This window comes from Neophocaena asiaeorientalis, unplaced genomic scaffold (genome assembly GCF_003031525.2).
Source record: "Neophocaena asiaeorientalis asiaeorientalis breed wild unplaced genomic scaffold, Neophocaena_asiaeorientalis_V1.1 scaffold329, whole genome shotgun sequence".
In the NCBI taxonomy this organism is placed as follows: domain Eukaryota; kingdom Metazoa; phylum Chordata; class Mammalia; order Artiodactyla; family Phocoenidae; genus Neophocaena; species Neophocaena asiaeorientalis.
Genome location: NW_020175082.1, coordinates 173,432 through 194,314, shown reverse-complemented (window position 1 = coordinate 194,314; position 20,883 = coordinate 173,432). Strand labels below are relative to the sequence as shown.

The following is a 20,883-nucleotide window of genomic DNA, read 5'->3' as shown; positions in this document are numbered from 1 at the left end:
AATAGTGGGATCACTGGGTCATACAGTAGCTCTATTTTTAGTTTTTTAAGGAACCTCCATACTGTTCTCCATAGTGGCTGTATCAATTTACATTCCCACCAACAGTGTAAGAGGGTCCCCTTTTCTCCACACCCTCTCCAGCATTTATTGTTTCTAGATTTTTTGATGATGGCCATTCTGACCAGTCTGAGGTGATATCTCATTGTAGTTTTGATTTGCATTTCTCTAATGATTAGTGATGTTGAGCATCCTTTCATGTGTTTCTTGGTAATCTGTATATCTTCTTTGGCAAAATGTCTGTTTAGGTCTTCTGCCCATTTTTGGATTGGGTTGTTTGTTTTTTTGATATTGAGCTGCATGAGCTATTGTGTATTTTGGAGATTAATTCTTTGCCCATTGTTTCATTTGCAAATATTTTCTCCCATTTGGAGGATTGTCTTCTCATCTCCTTTATGGTTTCCTTTGTTATGCAAAAGTTTTAGTTTCATTAGGTCCCATTTGTTTATTTTTCTTTTTATTTCCATTTCTCTAGGAGGTGGATCAAAAAGGATGCTGTGATTTATGTCATAGAGTGTTCTGTCTATGTTTTCCTCTAAGAGTTTTATAGTGTCTGGTCTTACATTTAGATCTTTAACCCATTTTTAGTTTACTGTTGTATATGGTGTTAGGGAGTGTTCTAATTTCATTCTTTTACATGTAGCTGTCCAGTTTTCCCAGCACCACTTATTGAAGAGGCTTTCTCTTCCCCACTGTATATTCTTGCCTCGTTTATCAAAGATAAGGTAATCATATGTGCATGGCATGGGTTTATCACTGGGATATCTATCCTGTTCCATTCATCCATATTTCTATTTTTGTCCCCATACCATACTGTCTTGATTATTGTAGCTTTGAGGTATAGTTTGAGGTCAGAGAGCCTGATTCCTCCATCTCTGAGTTTCTTTCTCAAGACTGCTTTGGCTTTTCTGGGTCTTTCATGTTTCCATACAAATAGTGAAATATTTTTGTTCTAGGTCTTTTAAAAATGCCATTGGTCGTATGATAGGGATTGCCCTGAATCTGTAGATTGCTTTGGGTAGTATAGTCATTTTCACAATGTTGATTCTTCCAGTCCAAGAACAGGATATATCTCTTCATCTGTTTGTATCATCTTTAATTTCTTTCATCAGTGTCTTATAGTTTTCTGCATACAGGTCTTTGGTCACCTTAGCTAGGTTTATTCCTACGTATTTCATCCTCTTTTGTTGTGATGGTAAATGGGATTATTTCCTTAATTTCTCTTTCAGATTTTTCATCATTAGTGTATAGGACTACAAGAGATTTCTGTACATTAACTTTATATCTTGCTACCTTATCAAATCCACTGATTGGATCTAGTAGTTTTCTGGGAGCATCTTTAGAATGCTCTCTGTATAGTATCATGTCATCTGCCAACAGTGACAGTTTTACTTCTTCTTTTCCAATTTGGATTCCTTTTATTTCTTATTCTTTTCTGATTCCTAGCAGTGGCTAAAACTTCCAAACTATGTTGAATAACAGCAGAGAGAGTGGGAAACCTCATCTTGTTCTGGATTTTAGAGGAGGAATGGTTTCAGTTTTTCATCATTGGTAATGATGTTGGCTGTGGGTTAGTCACATATGGCCTTTATTATTTTGACACAGGTTCCCTCTATGGCTACTTTCTGGAGAGTTTTTATCATAAATGGGTGCTGAATTTTGTCAAAAGCTTTTTCTGCATCATTGTGATTATCATATGCTTTTTATCCTTCTATTTGTTAATATGGTGTATCACATTGATTGATTTGTGCATATTGAACAATCCTTGCATTCCTGGGATAAACCTCACTTGATCATGTTCTATGGTCCTTTTAATGTGCTGTTGGATTCTGTTTGCTAATATTTTGTTGAGGATTTTTGCATCTATGTTCATCAATGATATTGGCCTGTAATTTTCTTTCTTTGTGCCATCTTTATCTGGTTTGGTATCAGGTTGATGGTGGCATCATAGAATGAGTTTGGGAGTGTTCCTCCCTCTGCTGTATTTTGAGAGTTTGAGAAGGAAAGGTCTTAGCACTTCTCTAAATGTTGGATAGAAGTCGCCTAGGAAGCCATCTGTTCGTGTATTTTTGTTTGTTGGAAGATTTTTCATCACAGTCTCAATTTCAGTGCTTGTGATTGGTCTCTTTATATTTTCTATTCCTTCCTGGTTCAGTCACGGAAGGTTGTGCTTTTCTAAGAATTTTTCCATTGCCTCCAGGTTGTCCATTTCATTGGCATATAGTTGCTTGTAGTAATCTCTCAAGATCCTTTGTATTTCTACAGCGTCAGTTGTTACTTCTCCTTTTTCATTTCTAATTCTGTTGATTTGAGTCATCTCCCTTTTTTTCTTGATGAGTCTGGCTAATGGTTTATCAATTTTGTTATCTTCTCAAAGAACCAGCTTTTATTTTTAATGATCTTTGCTATTGTGTCCTTTACTTCTTTTTCATTTATTTCTGATCTGATCTTTATGATTTCTTTCCTTCTGCTAACTTTGGTGTTTTTTGTTCTTTCTCTAATTGCTTTAGGTGTAAGGTTAGGTTGTTTATTCGAGATGTTTCTGTTTCTTGAGATAGGACTGTACTGCTATGAACTTCCCTCTTAGATCTGCTTTTGCTGCGTCCCATAGCTTTTGGGTAGTCGTGTTTTCATTGTCATTTGTTTCTAGGTATTTTTTTTAATTTCCTCTTTGATTTCTTCAGTGATCTCTTAGTTATTAGGTAGCATATGTTTTAGCCTCTAAGAGTTTGTATTTTTTACAGGTTTTTTCCTGTATTTGATAACTATCTCAGAGCACTGTGGTCAGAAAGGATACCTGATACAGTTTCAATTTTCTCAGATTTACCAAGGCTTGATTTGTGACCCAAGATATGATCTATCCTGGGCAATGTTCCATGAGTACTTGAGAAGAAAGTGTATTTTGTTGTTTTGGGATGGAATGTCCTATAAATATCAATTAAGATCATCTTGTTTAATGTATCATTTAAAGCTTGTGTTTCCTTATTTATTTTCATTTTGGATGATCTGTCCATTGGTGAAAGTGGGTTGTGAACATCCTCTACTATTTTTGTGTCACTGTCAATTTCCCCTTTTATGGCTGTTAGCATTTGCTTTATGTATTAAGGTGCTCCTATGTTGGATGCATAAAAATTAACAATTGTTATATCTTCTTCTTGGATTGATCCCTTGATCATTATGCAGTGTCCGTCTTTGTCTCTTGTAATACTCTTTATTTTAAAGTCTATTTTTTCTGATATGAGAATTGCTACTCCAGCTTTCTTCTGATTTCCATTTGCATGGAATATCTGTTTTCATTCCCTCACTTTTAGTCTGTATGTGTCCCTAGATCTGAAGTGGGTCTCTTGTAGACAGCATATATATGGGTATTGTTTTTGTATCCACTCAGCCAGTCTATGTCTTTTGGTTGGAGCATTTAATCCATTTACATTTAAGGTAATTATTGAGACATATGTTACTATTACCATTTTCTTAATTGTTTTCGGTTTGTTTTTGTAGGTCTTTTCCTTCTCTTGTGTTTCTTGCCTAGAGAACTTCCTTTAGCATTTGTTGTAAAGCTGGTTTGGTGGTGCTTAACTTGCTTAACTTTTGCTCATCTGTAAAAGTTTTAATTTCTCTGTCAGATGTGAATGAGATCCTTGCTGGGTAATCTTGGTTGTATATTTTACCCTTTCATCACTTTAAATAAGTCCTGCCACTCTCTTCTGGCTTGAAGAATTTCTGCTGAAAGATCAGCTGCCACCTTATGGGGATTCCCTTGTATATTATTTGTTGTTTTCCCTTGCTGCTTTTAAATTTTTTCTTTAACTTTTGATAGTTTGATTAATATGTGCCTTGGCATGTTTCTCCTTAGATTTATTCTGTATGGGACTCTCTGCACTTCCTGGACTTGACTGACAATTTCTTTTCCCATATTAGGGAAGTTTTCTACTAAAATCTCTTCAAATATTTTCTCAGACCCTTTCTCTTTCTCTTCCTCTTCTGGGATGCCTATAATTCGAATGTTGGTGTGTGTAATGCTGTCCCAGATGTCTCTGAGACCATCCTCAATTCTTTTCATTCTTTTTTCTTTATTCTGCTCTGCAGTAGTTATTTCCACTATTTCTTCTGCCTCAGTTATTCTGCTATTGATTCCTTCTAGAGAATTTTTCATTTCATTTATTGTGTTGTTCAGCATTGTTTGTTTGCTCTTTAGTTCTATATCCTTTTTAAACCTTTCTTGTATTTTCTCCATTCTAGTTTCAAGATTTGGGATCATCTTTACTATCATTACTCTGAATTCTTTTTCAGGTAGACTGCCTATTTCCTCTTCATTTGTTTGGTCTGGTGGGTTTTTACCTTGCTCTTTCATCTGCTGCATATTTTTCTGTCTTCTCATTTTGTTTAACTTACTGTGTTTGGGGTCTCCTTTACATAGGCTGCAGGTTCATAGTTCCCATTGTTTTCGGTGTCTACCCCCAGTGGGTAACATTGGTTCAGTGGGTTGTGTAGGCTTCCTGGTGGAGGGGACTGGTGCCTATGTTCTGCTGGGTGGGGCTGGATCTTGTCTTTCTGGTGGGTACGGCCACATCTGGTGGTGTGTTTTGGGGTGTCTGTGAAGTTAGTATGATTTTAGGTAGCCTGTCTGCTAATGGGTGGGTTTGTGTTCCTGTCTTGCTAGTTGCTTGGCATGGGTCATCCAGCACTATAGTTTGCTGGCCTTTGGGTGGCACTGGGTCTTAGCATTGAGACGGAGATCACTGAGAGAGATCTCACCAATTGATATTACTTGGGGCTGGGAGGTCTCAGGTGGTCCAGTGTCCTGAACTGAGCTCTCCCACCTCAGAGGGTCAGACCTGAGAACAGGCCAGAGCACCAAGACCCTGTCAGCCACATGGCTGCGAAGAAATTGAGAAAAAAAAGAAAGGAGAAAAAAAAGAAAGGAGAAAAAAAATTTTTTTAATTTGTTTTTAAATTTTATGTTTTTTTAAAAAAACATAAAAATGTTATTAAAATGAAAAAAAATAATAATTAAAAAAAGAAGACAGCAACCAAACCAATAAACAAATCCACCAATGATAACAAGCGCTAAAAACTATACTAAGGTAAACATAAAAACCAGAAAAAAATCAGATTCAGAAAGCAAACCCCAAGTCTTCAGTTGCTCCCAAAGTCCACCGCCTCAATTTTGGGATAATTCGTTGTCTATTCAGGTATTCCACAGATGCATGGTTTATCAAGTTGATTGTGGGAATTTAATCTGCTGCTCCTGAGGCTGCATGGAGAAATTTCCTTTTGTCTTCTTTCTCACAGCTCCTGGGGTTCAACTTTGGTTTTGGCCCCACCTCTGCATGTAGGTCACCTCAGGCATCTGTTCCCACCTAGACAGGATGGGGTTAAAGGAGCGGCTGACTAGGTGGCTCTTTCTCATTCAGGCTGGGGGTGGGAGAGGTACAGTAGTTATAATTGGAATGCCTGGCGAGCCTGCAGAGGCAGAGGCTGGCATGATGTTGCAACAGCCTGAGGCACACCATGTGTTCTCCTGGGTAAGTTGTCCCTGTACCACAGGACCCTGGCAGTGGCATGCTGCACAGGCTCCCTGGGGGGTATGGATAGTGACCTGTGCTTGCACACAGGATTCTTGGTGGCTGCAGCAGCAACATTAGCATTTCATGCCCGTCTTTGCAGTCTGAGCTGATAGCTGTGGCTCATGCCTGTCTCTGGAGCTCATATAGGGAGTGTTCTGCCTTCTGTGGGCAGATGGGGAAGGAATCTCCTCTCCTCATGTACCCTGAAACAATGGTCTCTTGCCTCTTAGGCAGGTCCAGAATTTTTCCTGGACTCCCTCCTGGCTAGCTGTGGCACACTAGCCCCCTTCAGGCTATGTTCATGCAGTCAACCCCAGTCCTCTTCCTGGGATCTGACTTCAGATCTGACTTCAGAAGCCAGAGCCTCAGCTCCCAGGCCCCACCCACCCTAACAGGTGAGCAGATAAGCCTCTCAGGCTGGTGAGTGCGGTCAGCACTGATCCTCTGTGCAGGAATCTCTGTGCTTTGCCCTCTGCACCCTGTTGCTGTGCTCTCCTCTGTGGTTCCAAAGCTTCCCCCTGCAACAACCCAACCCCTGTCTCCATCAGTGAAGGGGCTTCCTAGTGTGTGGAAACTTTTCCTCCTTCACAGCTCTCTCCAGAGGTGCAAGTCTTGTCCCTATTCTTTTGTCTCTATTTCTTCTTTTTTCTTTTTCCCTACGCAGGTAGATGGGGATTTTCTTGCCTTTTAGGAAGTCTGAGGTCTTCTACCAGCGTTCAGTAGGTGTTCTGTAGGAGTTGCTCCACATGTAGATGCATTTTTGATGTATTTGTGGGGAGGAAGGTGATATCCACGTCTTACTCCTCCACCATCTTGAAAGTCCCTCTTGAGTTAAATGTTTTAAAGACCAAGCATTTTCAGAGAAGTTACAAAACTAGTTTATAACAGATTCTAAAATATCCAGACTGTATGTTGAAATCTTTAGGGTAACTGTTAAAATAATGATAAAAGAAAGTAAAACTAACAAGCTAATATTGGGGAAAATATACAGTGATATAGATAGATGATAGATAGATAGATAGGAAGAAAGAAAGATAGATGATAGATAAATATCCAAATCCAGGAAGGAAAGAAAGGAAAGATAAAGAATTTAAAATATGTGAATAAAATAAAAAGAAATGGTAAGTTTTACCCAAACATATTGATAATTAAGTTAATTGTAAATGATCTAAACACTCCATATAAATGACAAAGAGAATGTAAGTTTATTTTTAAGCCCAACTATCTGCTGCTTATAAGAGATACACTTCAAATATAAATACACAGGAAAGTCAAAAGCAAATCCATGAGATAAGATAAACCATATAAAAATTAAACAAATGTAAACTAGTCTAACTATTCACTTTCTAAGCAAAGTAGAATTTAAGACAAGAAACATTTCCAGAAAAGAATAAACACCCTGAACGTCTTGTCCTAGGAAATAAGGACATGCTAAAAGAATGACAGGGGCAACTTTTAACAGACACAGAAGCCAGCCTCAAGGTGCTCCCATTGGACAAATCTGGGACAATTTGAGCACCAAAATAAATGATAGTATAATATGAAAATCCATTGAAAAACAGAGGAAACTATAAGTCCACACTCACAAAATAATTAAATTAATTAAAAAACGTTTAATGAGGAAAGAGATATTTATATACTCTCAAAGTATCTTCCCAAATACTCATCAACTACCTTCCCATCATAACTACCAGCTTCCCGTCCCAAAAGTAATGTTAACCACAAAATGGAAAAAGTAACTGTTTGATAGAGAAGGCTAGCAGACACCACTTTTATCAAGTGATCAAAATTAACCTAACCAGAAATGGGACAAATCAAAATCTTATGCCAGGCATAAGAAGAGCACCATACCACTTCTGTGGTATTCCACCCAAAGATGCATCATGAAGAAAAAAAAAATCACTCAAAGTCAAAATAAGACAAATTCTGCAAAGTAGCTGGCATTCCATCCACAAAAATTGTCAAGGACATCAAGTTAAGAAAAGACTGAGAAACTAAAATCAAAGAGACAACAACAAAAAAAAAAACAGTAAAGGAAAAGACAGGTACACGGAATAGGTAATTCTGAATGGGATCCATTTGCTAAAAGATATTATTGCGACAATTAAGTGAAATTGAAAGGGGTCTTAAGATTAAATGGTAAAAATATGTCAGTGCTAATTTCCTGATTCTGATTATTATATTATGGCTTTCTAGGAGAATGTGCTTTATGCAATAGAGTATTCAAGCTCCTGGGGCATCATGTTGGCAACTTATTCTCAAATAGCTCAAAGGAAAAAAAATCTTTACACTATATTCACAATTTTTCAGTAAATTTGAGATCAATTAAAAAAAATTTTTTTAACTCTTTGAATCTGAATGTAAATAAAAGTATAACATAACAATACTTGTTGGATATACTTAAAGCTCCTTTAAAGAGAAATTTATAGCCTAAAATGCATATGTAGAAAAGAAAAATGATTGAAAATAAATATTAAGTTATCTATCTCAAGAACTTAGAAACAGAACAGCAAATTAAAACCAAAAAAGTAGGAAAAAATAAAGATAATTGCACTAATCAATGAAATTCTTAAAAAACTAGAGATAGCCAACAAAGGCAAAAGTGGCTTCTTAGAAAGGACTAATAAAATTGTCAGTGCAACAAATATCATGATTAGAGAGGAAAAAATAAAACACTATGTGCAGATAAACCTCTGCTGAGATGGATAAAGGAAAAAAATAGAAAAATACAAATTATCAACATCTGAAAGTAAAAAGCGGGGTATCGTTATAGATCTTAGAGAAATATATATCTTAACAGTATATTATGAGCAACTTTATGCCAATAAATTTGAGAATTTGGGCAAAATCAACAAATTCCTGGAAAAACACAGCATGCAATATTGTCAGGACAGGAAACCGAAATCGTGAGTAGACAGATAGTTAAGAAAGAAAGTGGGGCTTCCCTGGTGGTGCAGTGGTTGAGAATCTGCCTGCCAATGCAGGGGACATGAGTTCGAGCCCTGGTCTGGGAAGATCCCACATGCCATGGAGCAATTAGGCCTGTGAGCCACAACTACTGAGCCTGCGCGTCTGGAGCCTGTGCTCCGCAACAACAGAGGTCACAATACTGAGAGGCCTGCGCACCGCGATGAAGAGTGGCCCCTGCTTGCCACAACTTGAGAAAGCCCTCGCACAGAAACGAAGACCCAACACAGCCAAAAATAAATAAATAAATAAAAGAAAAAAAAATGAATTTGAAATTCAAACTTCCCACAAAGAAATAGTCAGGCTCAGAATTCTTTAGCAGGAAATTTTTCCAAACATTTAACTCAGACACAACGTTAATCTTTCACATATTCTTTCAGAGAACAGTAAAAGAGGAAATATTTTCAAACACATTTAATGAGTCCTATTTAACCTTAAGAACAAAAACCAACGAATTTATGCCAAGGAAGGAAATTTATAGATCAATATCACTCATAAATAACATAATGCAAAATTCTAATAAATATTAGGAAAACACTGTAAGCAATATATTTAAAAGATAATATATCATGAATCAGTTGGATCATTCCAGAAATATATTTGTTTTAATACTGAAAATCAAGTAATTTACCACATTTACAAAAATAAAGAAAAATCATATAAACACCTCATAGATGCAAATATATGAAAACTTTAGTCTTAATATCAGGAACAAGACAAGGATGTCTCCTATCACCACTTTTATTCAACACTGTGCAGAGGAAGTTGTCAGTACAATAAACATGATTAGAAAGGGAAAAATAAAACATTATGTGCAGATTACCATAGTATATGAAGAAAATTTTTAAAAATCCAAATTATTATTAGTAAGTTAAGCAAAGTCAATTCAATTATCCAAAAAATAAAATGACATTTTATATACTACAATAATAAATAAAAATGAGACATGACAAGTTATATTGGCATCAAAAAAATATCTAATCACTAGAGACAAATACAATTAAAGATGTATAAGACCCTTATATAAAAACTATAAAATATTATTCAGAGAAACTAAAGAAAATTTAAATAAATAGAAGAGTATCCGTATTCATGGATTGTATCCATATTCATGGATTTTACATACTTCAATTCTCAGAAATTAATCTACAGACTCAAACCAAACTCAAATCTCACAGTGTGTGTGTGTGTGTGTGTGTGTGTGTGTGTGTGTGCGCGCGCACGCACACATGCATGTATGCAAGTATATGTGTATAAACTGACAAATTCTAAAATTTTGTGGTGATGTAAAAAGCTACAAATATCCTAGAACAGTCCATAAGCCAAATCTGGCCTGCCACTTGTTTTGTAAATTAAGGTTCATTGGGACATAGCCCAAATTAACCATTCATGTATTGTCTATGGCTGCTTTTATGCTACAATAGCCCCAGAGAACATAGGGACCACCTAGTCTAAAATATTTACCCCTGGCCCCTATTTGTATCTTATCCTTTACAGACAAAGATTGCTGACCCCTGACCTAGAAAACCTTGAAGTAAAAGAAAACAACTACAAAGTACATACAACTAGTTATTAAGATAGCATAGTATAACACAATAGAATCCTCAACAAGGATTTAATCAAGTCCTCACATATTTAATCATTTCATTTATGTCAAAGGTCATATGATTTACAATAAAGAAAGAAAATCTCTTCAACAAATGCTCCTGGGTCAATTCGATACCATATGGAATCAAAGTAAATTTTACCTCAAATCATACACAAAAATTAATCCCAGTGGAATTGTAGGTCTAAATAAGAAAGTTAAAACAATAAAACTTCTAGAATATAACATCATCGTGGCCTTCAAACAGAAACATTCCTTAAACAGAATAAAAGCACAGATCAGAAAGGAATAAATTGATATTACAACCTAAATTAAAATTACGAACTTCTGTTCAACAAAATATATGGTTCAAAGAGTTAAAAGCCATGCTACAACAGGAGAGAAGATATTTGCAAGACATATAAGCAACAAAAATTCCTATCCTGAAGGCATAAATAACTCCCAAAAATCAGTAAGAAAATAGGCAAAACACCTGAATGTGCACTTCATAGGAGGATAGCCAAATGGCCACTAGGCCTATCAAAGGGTGCTCAGCCATATTAATCATCATGAAGTTAAAGTCCAAACAAGATATCTTTATACTAAGCAGAATGGAAATATGTTTTTTTAATTAACAAGACAAAGCACTGGCAAAGATGTACTGCCACGTGGAAAATTCTAGAAAACAGTTCATCAGTATTTACTGAATATGAAAATATGCATACCCTGTGGCTCAGAAATTTTACTCCTACATGTGCAGACAATAATAATTTACAAATATAAGATCTAAAAGACATGTACTGGAATGTTCTAACCAGTTAATCATAATATTCAGCAACTGCAAACAATCCAAAAATCTACCCAGAGGATAAATAAATTGGGGTATATTCATAAAATAGAAAACCATACAGCAACAAATATGAACAAACTATTGCCACATGCATGGATAGATGCCACGCACATAATTCTGAGTGAAACAAGCTAGACAAATACATATATAATATATCATTTTACTTATATGAGGCTTAAAAATAGGCAAAATTATTTTATAGTGCTAGAAGTCAGGATGCAGTTTAATCTGGGAGGAAGAAAGTGCACAAACAGAATTCCTGGATGCTAGCAATATTCTATTTGTAGATGTGGGGTGGTCACGTGGATGTATTTGCACCTAACAAATTCACTGTGCTGTATGATGTGTACCCTTTATCTGGGTATGTTTTATTTCAATAAAAAGGTATACTAAAATTAGAACAGGAACACAGCCATTAAAAAGTAGGAAATTATGCCATTTGCAATAACACGGATAAATCTTGAGGGCATTAGGCTAGTGAAATATGACAAAGACAGACAAATACTGTATGATCTCACTTATGTGTGGAATCTAAGAAAGCCAGTCATAGAAACAGAACAGATTGATGGTTGCCAAGGGTTGGGGGTGGGAGAAATGTGTGAAGTTGGTCAAAGGGTAAAAACCTCCAGTTATAATATAAAGATAAGTAAGTTCTGGGGATGTAATGCACAGCATAGTGACTATAATTAACAATACTATACCGCACATTTTAAAAGTTCTCATCACACAAAGAAAGAATATCTATACACATATATCAAATCAGTATGTTGTACACCTTAAACTTACACAATGTTCTATATCAACTACCTTTCAGTAAAGCTGGAAAAATAAAAAAATAAATAAAAGCCAAACAGGAAAAAATAGTTCGAGAAGAAAATTATTCTGGATTTGTTTTTCAGCTAACAATCAGAAAAGTTCTGTTGAAGTATAATTCTTGGACTTCCCTAGTGGCACAGTGGTTAAGAATCCACCTGCCAATGCAGGGGACACGGGTTCAATCCCTGGTCCAGGAAGATTCCACATGCCGCGAAGCAACTAAGCCCGTGCGCCACAACTACTGAGCCTGTGCTCTAGAGCCCGCGAGCCACAACTACTGAGACCACGTGCCACAACTACTGAAGCCCGTGTGCCTAGAGCCTGTGCTCGACAACAAGAGAAGCCACCGCAATGAGAAGCCCGTGTACTGCAACACAGCACAGCCCCCGCTCGCAGCAACTATAGAAAGCCTGCGGACAGCAATGAAGACCAACACAGCCAAAAATAAATAAATAAAATATAAATAAATTTATTAAGAAAAACAGATAACATGATAGTGAAATTTAAAAAAAAAAGAAAGTATAATTCTTGTTCAGTTGGACATAAAATATCGATAGAGCTAAGACTTCAATTTAGCCTTATAAACAGAGGCAATTACATTAAGCCTAAACGTCTAATTCTCTATGACCAGAAATATCTGTAAAACTATTTTATGTCCTTTTCTAAACAGAAAAATTTCAAAGCCAATCTACAGTTGTTTCCAAAACTGGTATGGCTGATGTTAGGAATCCAAATGAGTGTAATATGGTATTTTCCTGAGGGACACACCACAAATTTTTGCTAAAACAGTAACGCCTTAAGAATGACTATACTTTCTGTAGAAAATATTGGTTTAACAAAGTTCTTTCAACCACATGCCACACAACAACTTCTCCTCAATTCTCTTCGGTTATGATCCCCTCAATCACAGTGGATACATATAGTAAGAATCCTTCAAATGTCTACTAGAGGAATATAATCTCTACAGACTGAATTCTCAGCAGTATATTGTAATTAAAGTCTCTTTTATAAAATAGAAAATAAAACCAAACCAAACAAAAACGCGCAGCTGCTCTGTAGCATGAACCCAATAGTGCAGATAGTGTCAATAACCAAGTTGGACCCTCAGTGGTTTAGCAACAGTGACTGCCTAAAAGCCATGGGGAGTTTCCTCTTTCCTATATCAATAACTTTATAGATGCTTCACTCTATTATTTCCACAGAACAAAAAAGATAGAATGAAATGAGTACACCCTAAGCTTTAAGAGGTAAAAAGCATGTTTTTCAATGAATGCTATAATTCAATTTCCTAAATATGTAGTAAAAGTTACGATAAAAAGCAGCAGAATAAGCACTGAGCTTTCTTTCATAAGTACTTCGCATGCCACGTGAATGTTCTCATATGAAAAATGTGACCTTTGTACCGAATTATCTACAAGAAGGCTTGCAACTCATAAATTCTGAAACCACAATCATTAAATGTGTGCCCATATTTGAGGGTATCCTCAAATTCCTCCTGTTAACAAATATTAACTGAGCATCTTCTAAGCACAAAAGCCCTATCCTAAATGCTGTAGGGAGGAGCTTGACCTTTAAGGAGCACTGAATTAAGAAGTGAAGACACAGAAGAAAATAGGTTCACAAAAAAGTCTTTAATGTTTGTTGAATGATATAAAGTAGAAGGTGACAAGGACCATAAGAAAGATATTTAAGTTATGGGATTTCAAAAAGATGAAAGGAGGAAATTCTAGTTGTGAGGGTTAGAAAAGGTCAACAGGTAAAGTAACATTTAAGCTGAGCTATGAAAAATTTTCTTATCCTCTCTGAATATGTGTGTGTTTACGTATTATACATATATTATTCAGCATGGACATGAATAAATATTAAAACAGCTCAATATCAATGGAACAGTGCAGAACAGAGACAATGTCAAACTATGGAAATCAGCATTTGGCAGTAGATTTGCCTCCAAAGTACACTCACTGTGAGTTATAAACAACTTCAGCTTGCTTCATTTCATTATATAACTAACATATGGAATCAGGAACCAACTCTGTAATTTTAAATGTTTAAAAATAATTCACAAAATAGATGACCTATGGATAACTAAAATTTAACTCAAAGAAATTAATTGCAACATTTTCAGAACCTCTCAAAGCCAAGTATGTGTGCATCCTTAGGGACATGACTTTGCTATTTCCATTCACCACTAAGAGGTTTTCATATTTTCATAATTCATGGCACTTTATCATTTCTAGCTCCAAATTATTATGCACTGAAATATTGTTTTAGTTTTAAAAGATAAATTACTTTGACAATTCACAATCATTAGATAGAATTTTTTGTATGCAGGTAATTATAATAGTGTCAGATATAATTTTTAAACTGCAGATTACCACTACAGTTTTAAATAATTTTTTATCACTTTATTTGGAGCATTTGTTTCCACATATTTTAAGCTTTTTAAAATTTTTTTTATTTATTTATTTTTTTTGCAGTACGCGGGCCTCCCTCTGCTGTGGCCTCTCCCGCCGCAGAGCACAGGCTCCGGACGCGCAAGCCCAGCGGCCATGGCCCACGGGACCAGCCGCTCTGAGGCATGTGGGATCCTCCCGGACCGGGGCACGAACCGGCGTCCCCTGCATCGGCAGGTGGACCCTCAACCACTGCGCCACCAGGGGAGCCCATTTTTTTTTCTTTTTTAAATTTCTCCTTACTGTATAAAAGTAATTCATCCCAGAACATAAAGTCATGTGGCTAGTGAATACATACTTTTCCAGAACACATCTAAATTCAAATACAAACATGACCACTATGTTACTGACACAGTATTGATACCTAAATCAGTAAATGGATTGTATAGTCACATTGAAGTTGCTGGTAAAACTCTTCAACTATATTTTATGCTCCTTGAGGTAAAAATACTGTCTATTTAAAATTTTTTCCACCACTGCAGCTACATGATAGGCACCCAATAAATACAGGTCAAATTGATAAATGGATGAATATATTTTAAATTTTTACTAAAATATCTAAAATATTGTTTTACTTGTCTAATTCCAAATACACTGAGGATAATTATTAGAGTGGTTCTTGTTATTATTTTGTAAAATATGCTCAGTACTTAAAAGATAATGGGAAGAATTGATAATATGAGTGCAAAACTCTTTATGACTTCTATAGCATCATAAAATCAGAGTTGCAAGTAATTAGAACTAATTAGGTCCAGTTTTTTTCCTGATGAATTAGTCCAACCCCTGTTTGAATACAGGACAGGACATCCACTATAGTTCTAGCTCCAGGATACTGTTCTAGGAAACCCATTCTACCATGGAATACTCTAAATGTTACAAAGGTCTTACCCACAGTGAACAAAATATGCCTTTGTCTCTTCATCCTTTGAGCCAAATTTTTTCTTTCCTCCTTTCTTGTTTCAACTTCAAGTAACTGTACCCCCATGTCTAAATCAAAATACTTTTAAGAATCTGAAGACAATTATTATAACTACTCAGAGTCTTTGCATTTTTCAGGTTAAACATTCCTTCATTAATATGACATAGTGTCTATCCCTTTCTTCAAGATGGTAGCCCTCCTCATATATGGCATTTCAATGATCTCAAATGGAGAACTGAAAACAAACATTCCAGATTTGCTCCTACGAGAGCAAAATACAAGAGAGTTTAATTGAATCACATAAAATTGCCAACCCTCAACCACTGTGAGCTACAAAAATGACAATTTAATACAGCTCAACATAACAGCATTATCTTCCTTAATGTAAGCATTGCACATCCATCAACGCAACCTCAGATTGCATTAGCTTTTTAGCAGTTATGCAACACCATACCATCATATTAGGTTTGAGGCCAAGTAAATCCCACAGGTCATTTTCCCATCAACTGTTGGGCTTGTACAATGAATTTTACAGAATATTATAATGCAGGAATTTACTTACCTGCCACTTACTAGTTTTGTTATTCTTAAAAATGTATTTTGATCTCTTAGAGAACCAAGGTAGCCTTAATCATATAGTGTTTACTATGTGCCAGTCATGGTCCAGTGGTTAGTTTAATCCTCATAACTACTGTGTGAGCTAGAATCATTAGCATAATTCCCCACATTTCAGATGAGGAAACAGTCACTAAGAGGTCAAGTGTACTCCCTTAACCACTGTATACCATACTGGCTCTCAATGTAAAGAAACTGACTTTCTCAAATGATTTGGTGGGGATTTAATAATATATACAGTGTATTTCATTTTTTCACCCCTTTCCTTTATCCAGCTAGTTCAATTAGATGCTATATACAATGGATTTTACCTACAAAATGCTGTCTCTGCATCTGACACTTCCTTTTCTATTCTTCCAGACTATTCTCTAGTTCTTAACACTTTTAATTTTTTTGAAATGCTGTCTATTGAAATTGTCTCTTAACTGGTATCTCCCCATCTTCGTCCATCTTTTCCCTACCCACTCTATATGATTCTGGGTCCTATTTATCATCATATTCTCAATTTCTACTTTGTTTTTATACCAATTTTGCATATTATTCCCTCTTATACATTCTACCCCTTCGAAGAGAAAAAAACAAATAAGTAAAATATTCTGTTTTCTGATTTATTTTAATATTATGCCATTTTACCTAAATAGTAGGCTTCTTCTCTTACTTGTTTTTCATCCAAAGTCAAGCTGAAGAAGATATGAATAAAGACCCAAAGATCAATTTATAGAATTTCTATTAATAAAACCAGAACGTGAAGGTTGGAGTCAGATAAGGATTCTGCAAATTAGGAACTATAGAGCCAAATGGCCTGGGTTGAAATCCCCATTCTATTATTTACAACTGGCTAACTTTGGTCAAGTCACTTAAGCTTTCTGTTCTTTAATTTCTTCATGTGTAAAATAAGGATGCAAATGGCATCTACCTCTTAAGGTTGTTGTGCAAACTAAATTAGTCAGTATTCTAAAGGGCGTAGAACAAGAGTCATTATTATTATGAAAAACACTGTATATTAAATAAGAAACTTACATCTCATTGCTTAGGCAATAAGAAAGCCTCATCATTAAGGATTTTCATTGGCCAAGATGCCTGGTCCTATACATTATGGATATTTATCTCAGTTCCTTTAACAGTCCCCAAAATTCAACATCCATTTATTATAACTCTCTAGAATGTGAGCATAAAGGAAACATACCTCAACATAATAAAGGGCATATATGAAAATCCCATAATGAAAATCCCACAGCTAATACCATACTCAACAGTATAAATCTATAAGAATTTCCTCTAAGACAAGGCTGCCCACTCTCACCAGTTTTATTCAACATTGTATTGGAAGTCCTAGACATAGCAATTACACAAGAAAAAATAAAAGAAATCCAAATTGGCAAGGAAGAAGTAAAACTGCCACTGTTTGCAGTTGAAATGATATTATCCACAGAAAAACCTAAAGCAGCCACCATAAAACTAGTAGAGCTCATCAATGAATCTGGTAACTTTGCAGGATACAAATATACAGAAATCTGTTGCATTTCTGTATACTATCTATGAAATACCAGTAAGATAATCCCATTTATCATTGCATCAATAAGAATAAAATAACTAGGAATAAACCTACCTGAGGAGGCAAAAGACCTGTATCCCAAAAACTGTAAGATGCTGATGAAAGAAACTGAAGATGACATAAACAGATGGAAAGGTATACCATGTTCTTGGACTGGAAGATGTGAGATATAAATATATACACACACACACACACACACACATATATACAAAATGGCATATTACCCATTAAAAAGAATGAAATTTTACATTTGCAACAACATGAATGGACTTGGAGGGTATTATGCTAAGTGAAATAAGACAGAGAATGACAAATATTGGATGATATTATTTATACATGGAATCTAAAAAATACAACAAACTAGTGAGTATAACAAAAAGGAAACAGACTCACAGATATAAAGAACAAAACTAGTGGTTCCCAATGGGGAGAGGAAAGTGGGGAGGGGCAATACAGGCGGAGGGGACTAAGAGGTAAAAACTATTATGTATAAAACAAGCTAGAAAGATATACTATACAACACAGGGGATATAGCCAATACTTTATAATAACTATAAATGGAGTACAACCCTTAAAATTTGTGAATCAGTATATTGTACACCTGAAACATATTACACATCAACTATACTGCAATAAAAATAAATAAATAAAATTATTAACCATGAAAAAAGTAATTCTGCCTCCTTGCTCTTACTCCATTACACAAAGTATTTGTATTAGGAAACTGAGTTTCTACTTTATTTTCAAATAACAAGTTATTAACTGTCAAAAAGCAGGTGATAATTGATATCACTTTTAAAACGCTTTAAAGCAATATTTTATAAAATCAGCAGTTGACCTCAAAAAGTGAGACTAAAATCACAAACTTCAATTATGTAAGAATTGGATCACATTAAATTTATGTAAGACTGAGGAAAATACAAATTCAAGGCTAGATTATTCCACAGAAAGATCATAAATGAGCTAAACATTAAGGATTATTAAGAACAAAACACAAAGATTGCTTTCATCAAATTAAAATGAAATAAAATAAAAAAGAAATTCAATCTTTGGGTTGAAGGACTTCCCTGGTGGTGCAGAGGTTGAGAATCTGCCTGCCAATGCAGGGGACATGGGTTTGAGCCCTTGTCTGGGAAGATCCCACAAACCGTGAAGCAACTAAGCCCATGCGCCACAATACTGAGCCTGAGATCTAGAGCCTGCAAGCCACAACTACTGAGCCTGTGTGCCACAACTACAGAAGCCCGCATGCCTAGAGGCAGTGCTCCACAACAAGAGAAGCCACCACAATGAGAAGCCCACGCACCACAACAAAGAGTAGTCCCTGCTCGCCACAACTAGAGAAAGCCTGCGAGCAGAAACAAAGACACAATGCAGCCAAAAGTAAATAAATAAAAATAAATAAATCTATAAGAAAATTACTAAAATAACTAAAAACAGGAAAGTATCATCTTGATCACATTATAACTTATACCATGTCTTCCAGCACAATTTTTTTAATTCAAATTCTTACCTCTCTCCATTCTTTATTTCCAACTCCTTGTACATACAAGACACAAACTACAAAAGATGAAAAAATAAATATATCTAAACGTTTTTTATAAATATCAGATATAAATGTATCCAATTTATTTTTCAGCTGTACAAAAGCTATATTAAAATTAGTTCCTAGCCTTACTCTGGCATGAAAATTGCTAATAAATCATCACATGATGAAAATTTTTTATAAAAAAGCAAGAAACAATATCAGGTCTTTAGAACTTAGCATGTATAGAGCTAGGCACAAAAAAAATAACAATTATTTGCTAATGTCTTCAATTGCATTATGCTACAGATATAGGTAAAAAAATCTTTTAACTAAGGTTAAACAGTTTGAAATATTTCAGGATGTTACCAGTCATAAGTCAAGCTCTTCCTAGGATATTTACAATGCTCAAAACCATCATAGGCAGGATATCTGGAGCAAATCATATGCCAAATTTAATATTTGCAACTCCTATCCTCAATGTTTGTAAACAAGTAAGAAATCCTATGAACCACAAAAGGAAGTTGCAAAAAAGGGAGATTAAGAGTTTGGGGTAAAGATTAATTTATAAAAATATCCCACCCACTTGTCAATGGGCCCCAGGAATTTTTAATACCCACAAAGTTTAATGCCTTTTCTCCAGTGACTACCTCAAGAATTCTTCTGTCAACTGACAAAACCTCTCTCCTGTAGTTAAACCACACAGGTTCACACATCTGTAGAGATGGAGAGCTGCTGGATATCAGCTTCTAAATATTACAAGATTTGGACTCACTATTTGATTTATACATTATTTCTGTTGTTTTCTAATTTAAACTGTCTCATTTTACAATTTATCTCCAATTTTCAATATATATAATTAGGAATCAAAAACTTCAGCTCATTCAAGATATTATATAATTCACTTGGTTGTACATGCCTTTATATACTGCATTTATTCACAAAAAAAGGAAAATGATTACTCTGACTTGATCATAAAATTATGGCCCATTACAGTTGTCTTTCAAAGATAATTTCTACCATATGGCTATACAATGAGGTTTAATTTCAAAGTGAACTGTCCTACATTGCAGTCATCTGCATTGTCATCTTATTCTCAAAATGCTAAGCAATTCCCTCTCTTTTGCCAGAGTACTGCCCAGGTAGATGAGAATGCAGGGCCTAAGACTATACTCCATCTTGCTTTCTAGGCTTCAAAACAAATATTTAAATAAGAACTATGATTTTCAAACAACTTTTTGAAAAATCAAGTAAAATAAGTAGACTATTTCAAAAAGCAAGTAATAGGGCTTCCCTGGTGGCGCAGTGGTTGAGAGCCCGCCTGCCAATGCAGGGGACACGGGTTCGTGCCCCGGTCTGGGAAGTTCCCACATGCCGCGGAGCGGCTGGGCCCGTGAGCCATGGCCGCTGAGCCTGCGCGTCCGGAGCCTGTGCTCCGCAACGGGAGAGGCCACAACAGTGAGAGGCCCGTGTACCGAAAAAAAAAAAAAAAAAGCAAGTAATAGATACTTACTTGGATCAGATTTAGAAAATGTGTCTCTGTCAAGAAGATTTCTGTTGAATAAAAGAGAAAATGTTAGATAAATATAATACCAAAATATTTATATAAATATAAATATATATATACACGAATGATGACTTGAAAGTTCCAAAAGTTACATTTGTGCTTCATATTCATCCTCCATTAATTGGTAATAATTTATAATAGTTAAATTACATTTTTATGTTTAATACTTATAATAAAAATCTCATGTTTACCCTGTTGTATTCTTTCACCAGGACTACCACTCATGTGCATTTATCTGTACCATGCTTGTTACTTGAAAGGCTTTTTTTCATATCAACCTGATAGCCTTTCATATTTCAGGTTCTTAAAAGTTACTCCTTCTATGGAATCACTCACTATACACTGAGAAAATAAAAACACAGTCAACAGAACAGCACAGACAAAAAAAAAAAAAAAAAAAAAAAAAA

The 20,883-nt window shown here is 35.4% G+C and overlaps 1 protein-coding gene across 3 annotated transcripts in view; it reads right to left on the bottom strand.

Annotated features, from left to right (window-relative positions):
- The window catches only part of CPNE8 (copine 8), a 303,498-nt gene that overhangs the window by 232,893 nt on the left and 49,722 nt on the right, over window positions 1–20,883 (bottom strand). For all 3 annotated transcript variants that reach the window (XM_024764161.1, XM_024764160.1, XM_024764162.1), the window contains exons 2-3: window positions 20,423–20,463; window positions 18,898–18,944 (exon numbers count right to left, since the gene is read on the bottom strand). In XM_024764161.1, the coding sequence (XP_024619929.1) occupies window positions 18,898–18,944; window positions 20,423–20,463 (88 nt within the window). The remainder of the gene's footprint in view (window positions 1–18,897; window positions 18,945–20,422; window positions 20,464–20,883) is intronic.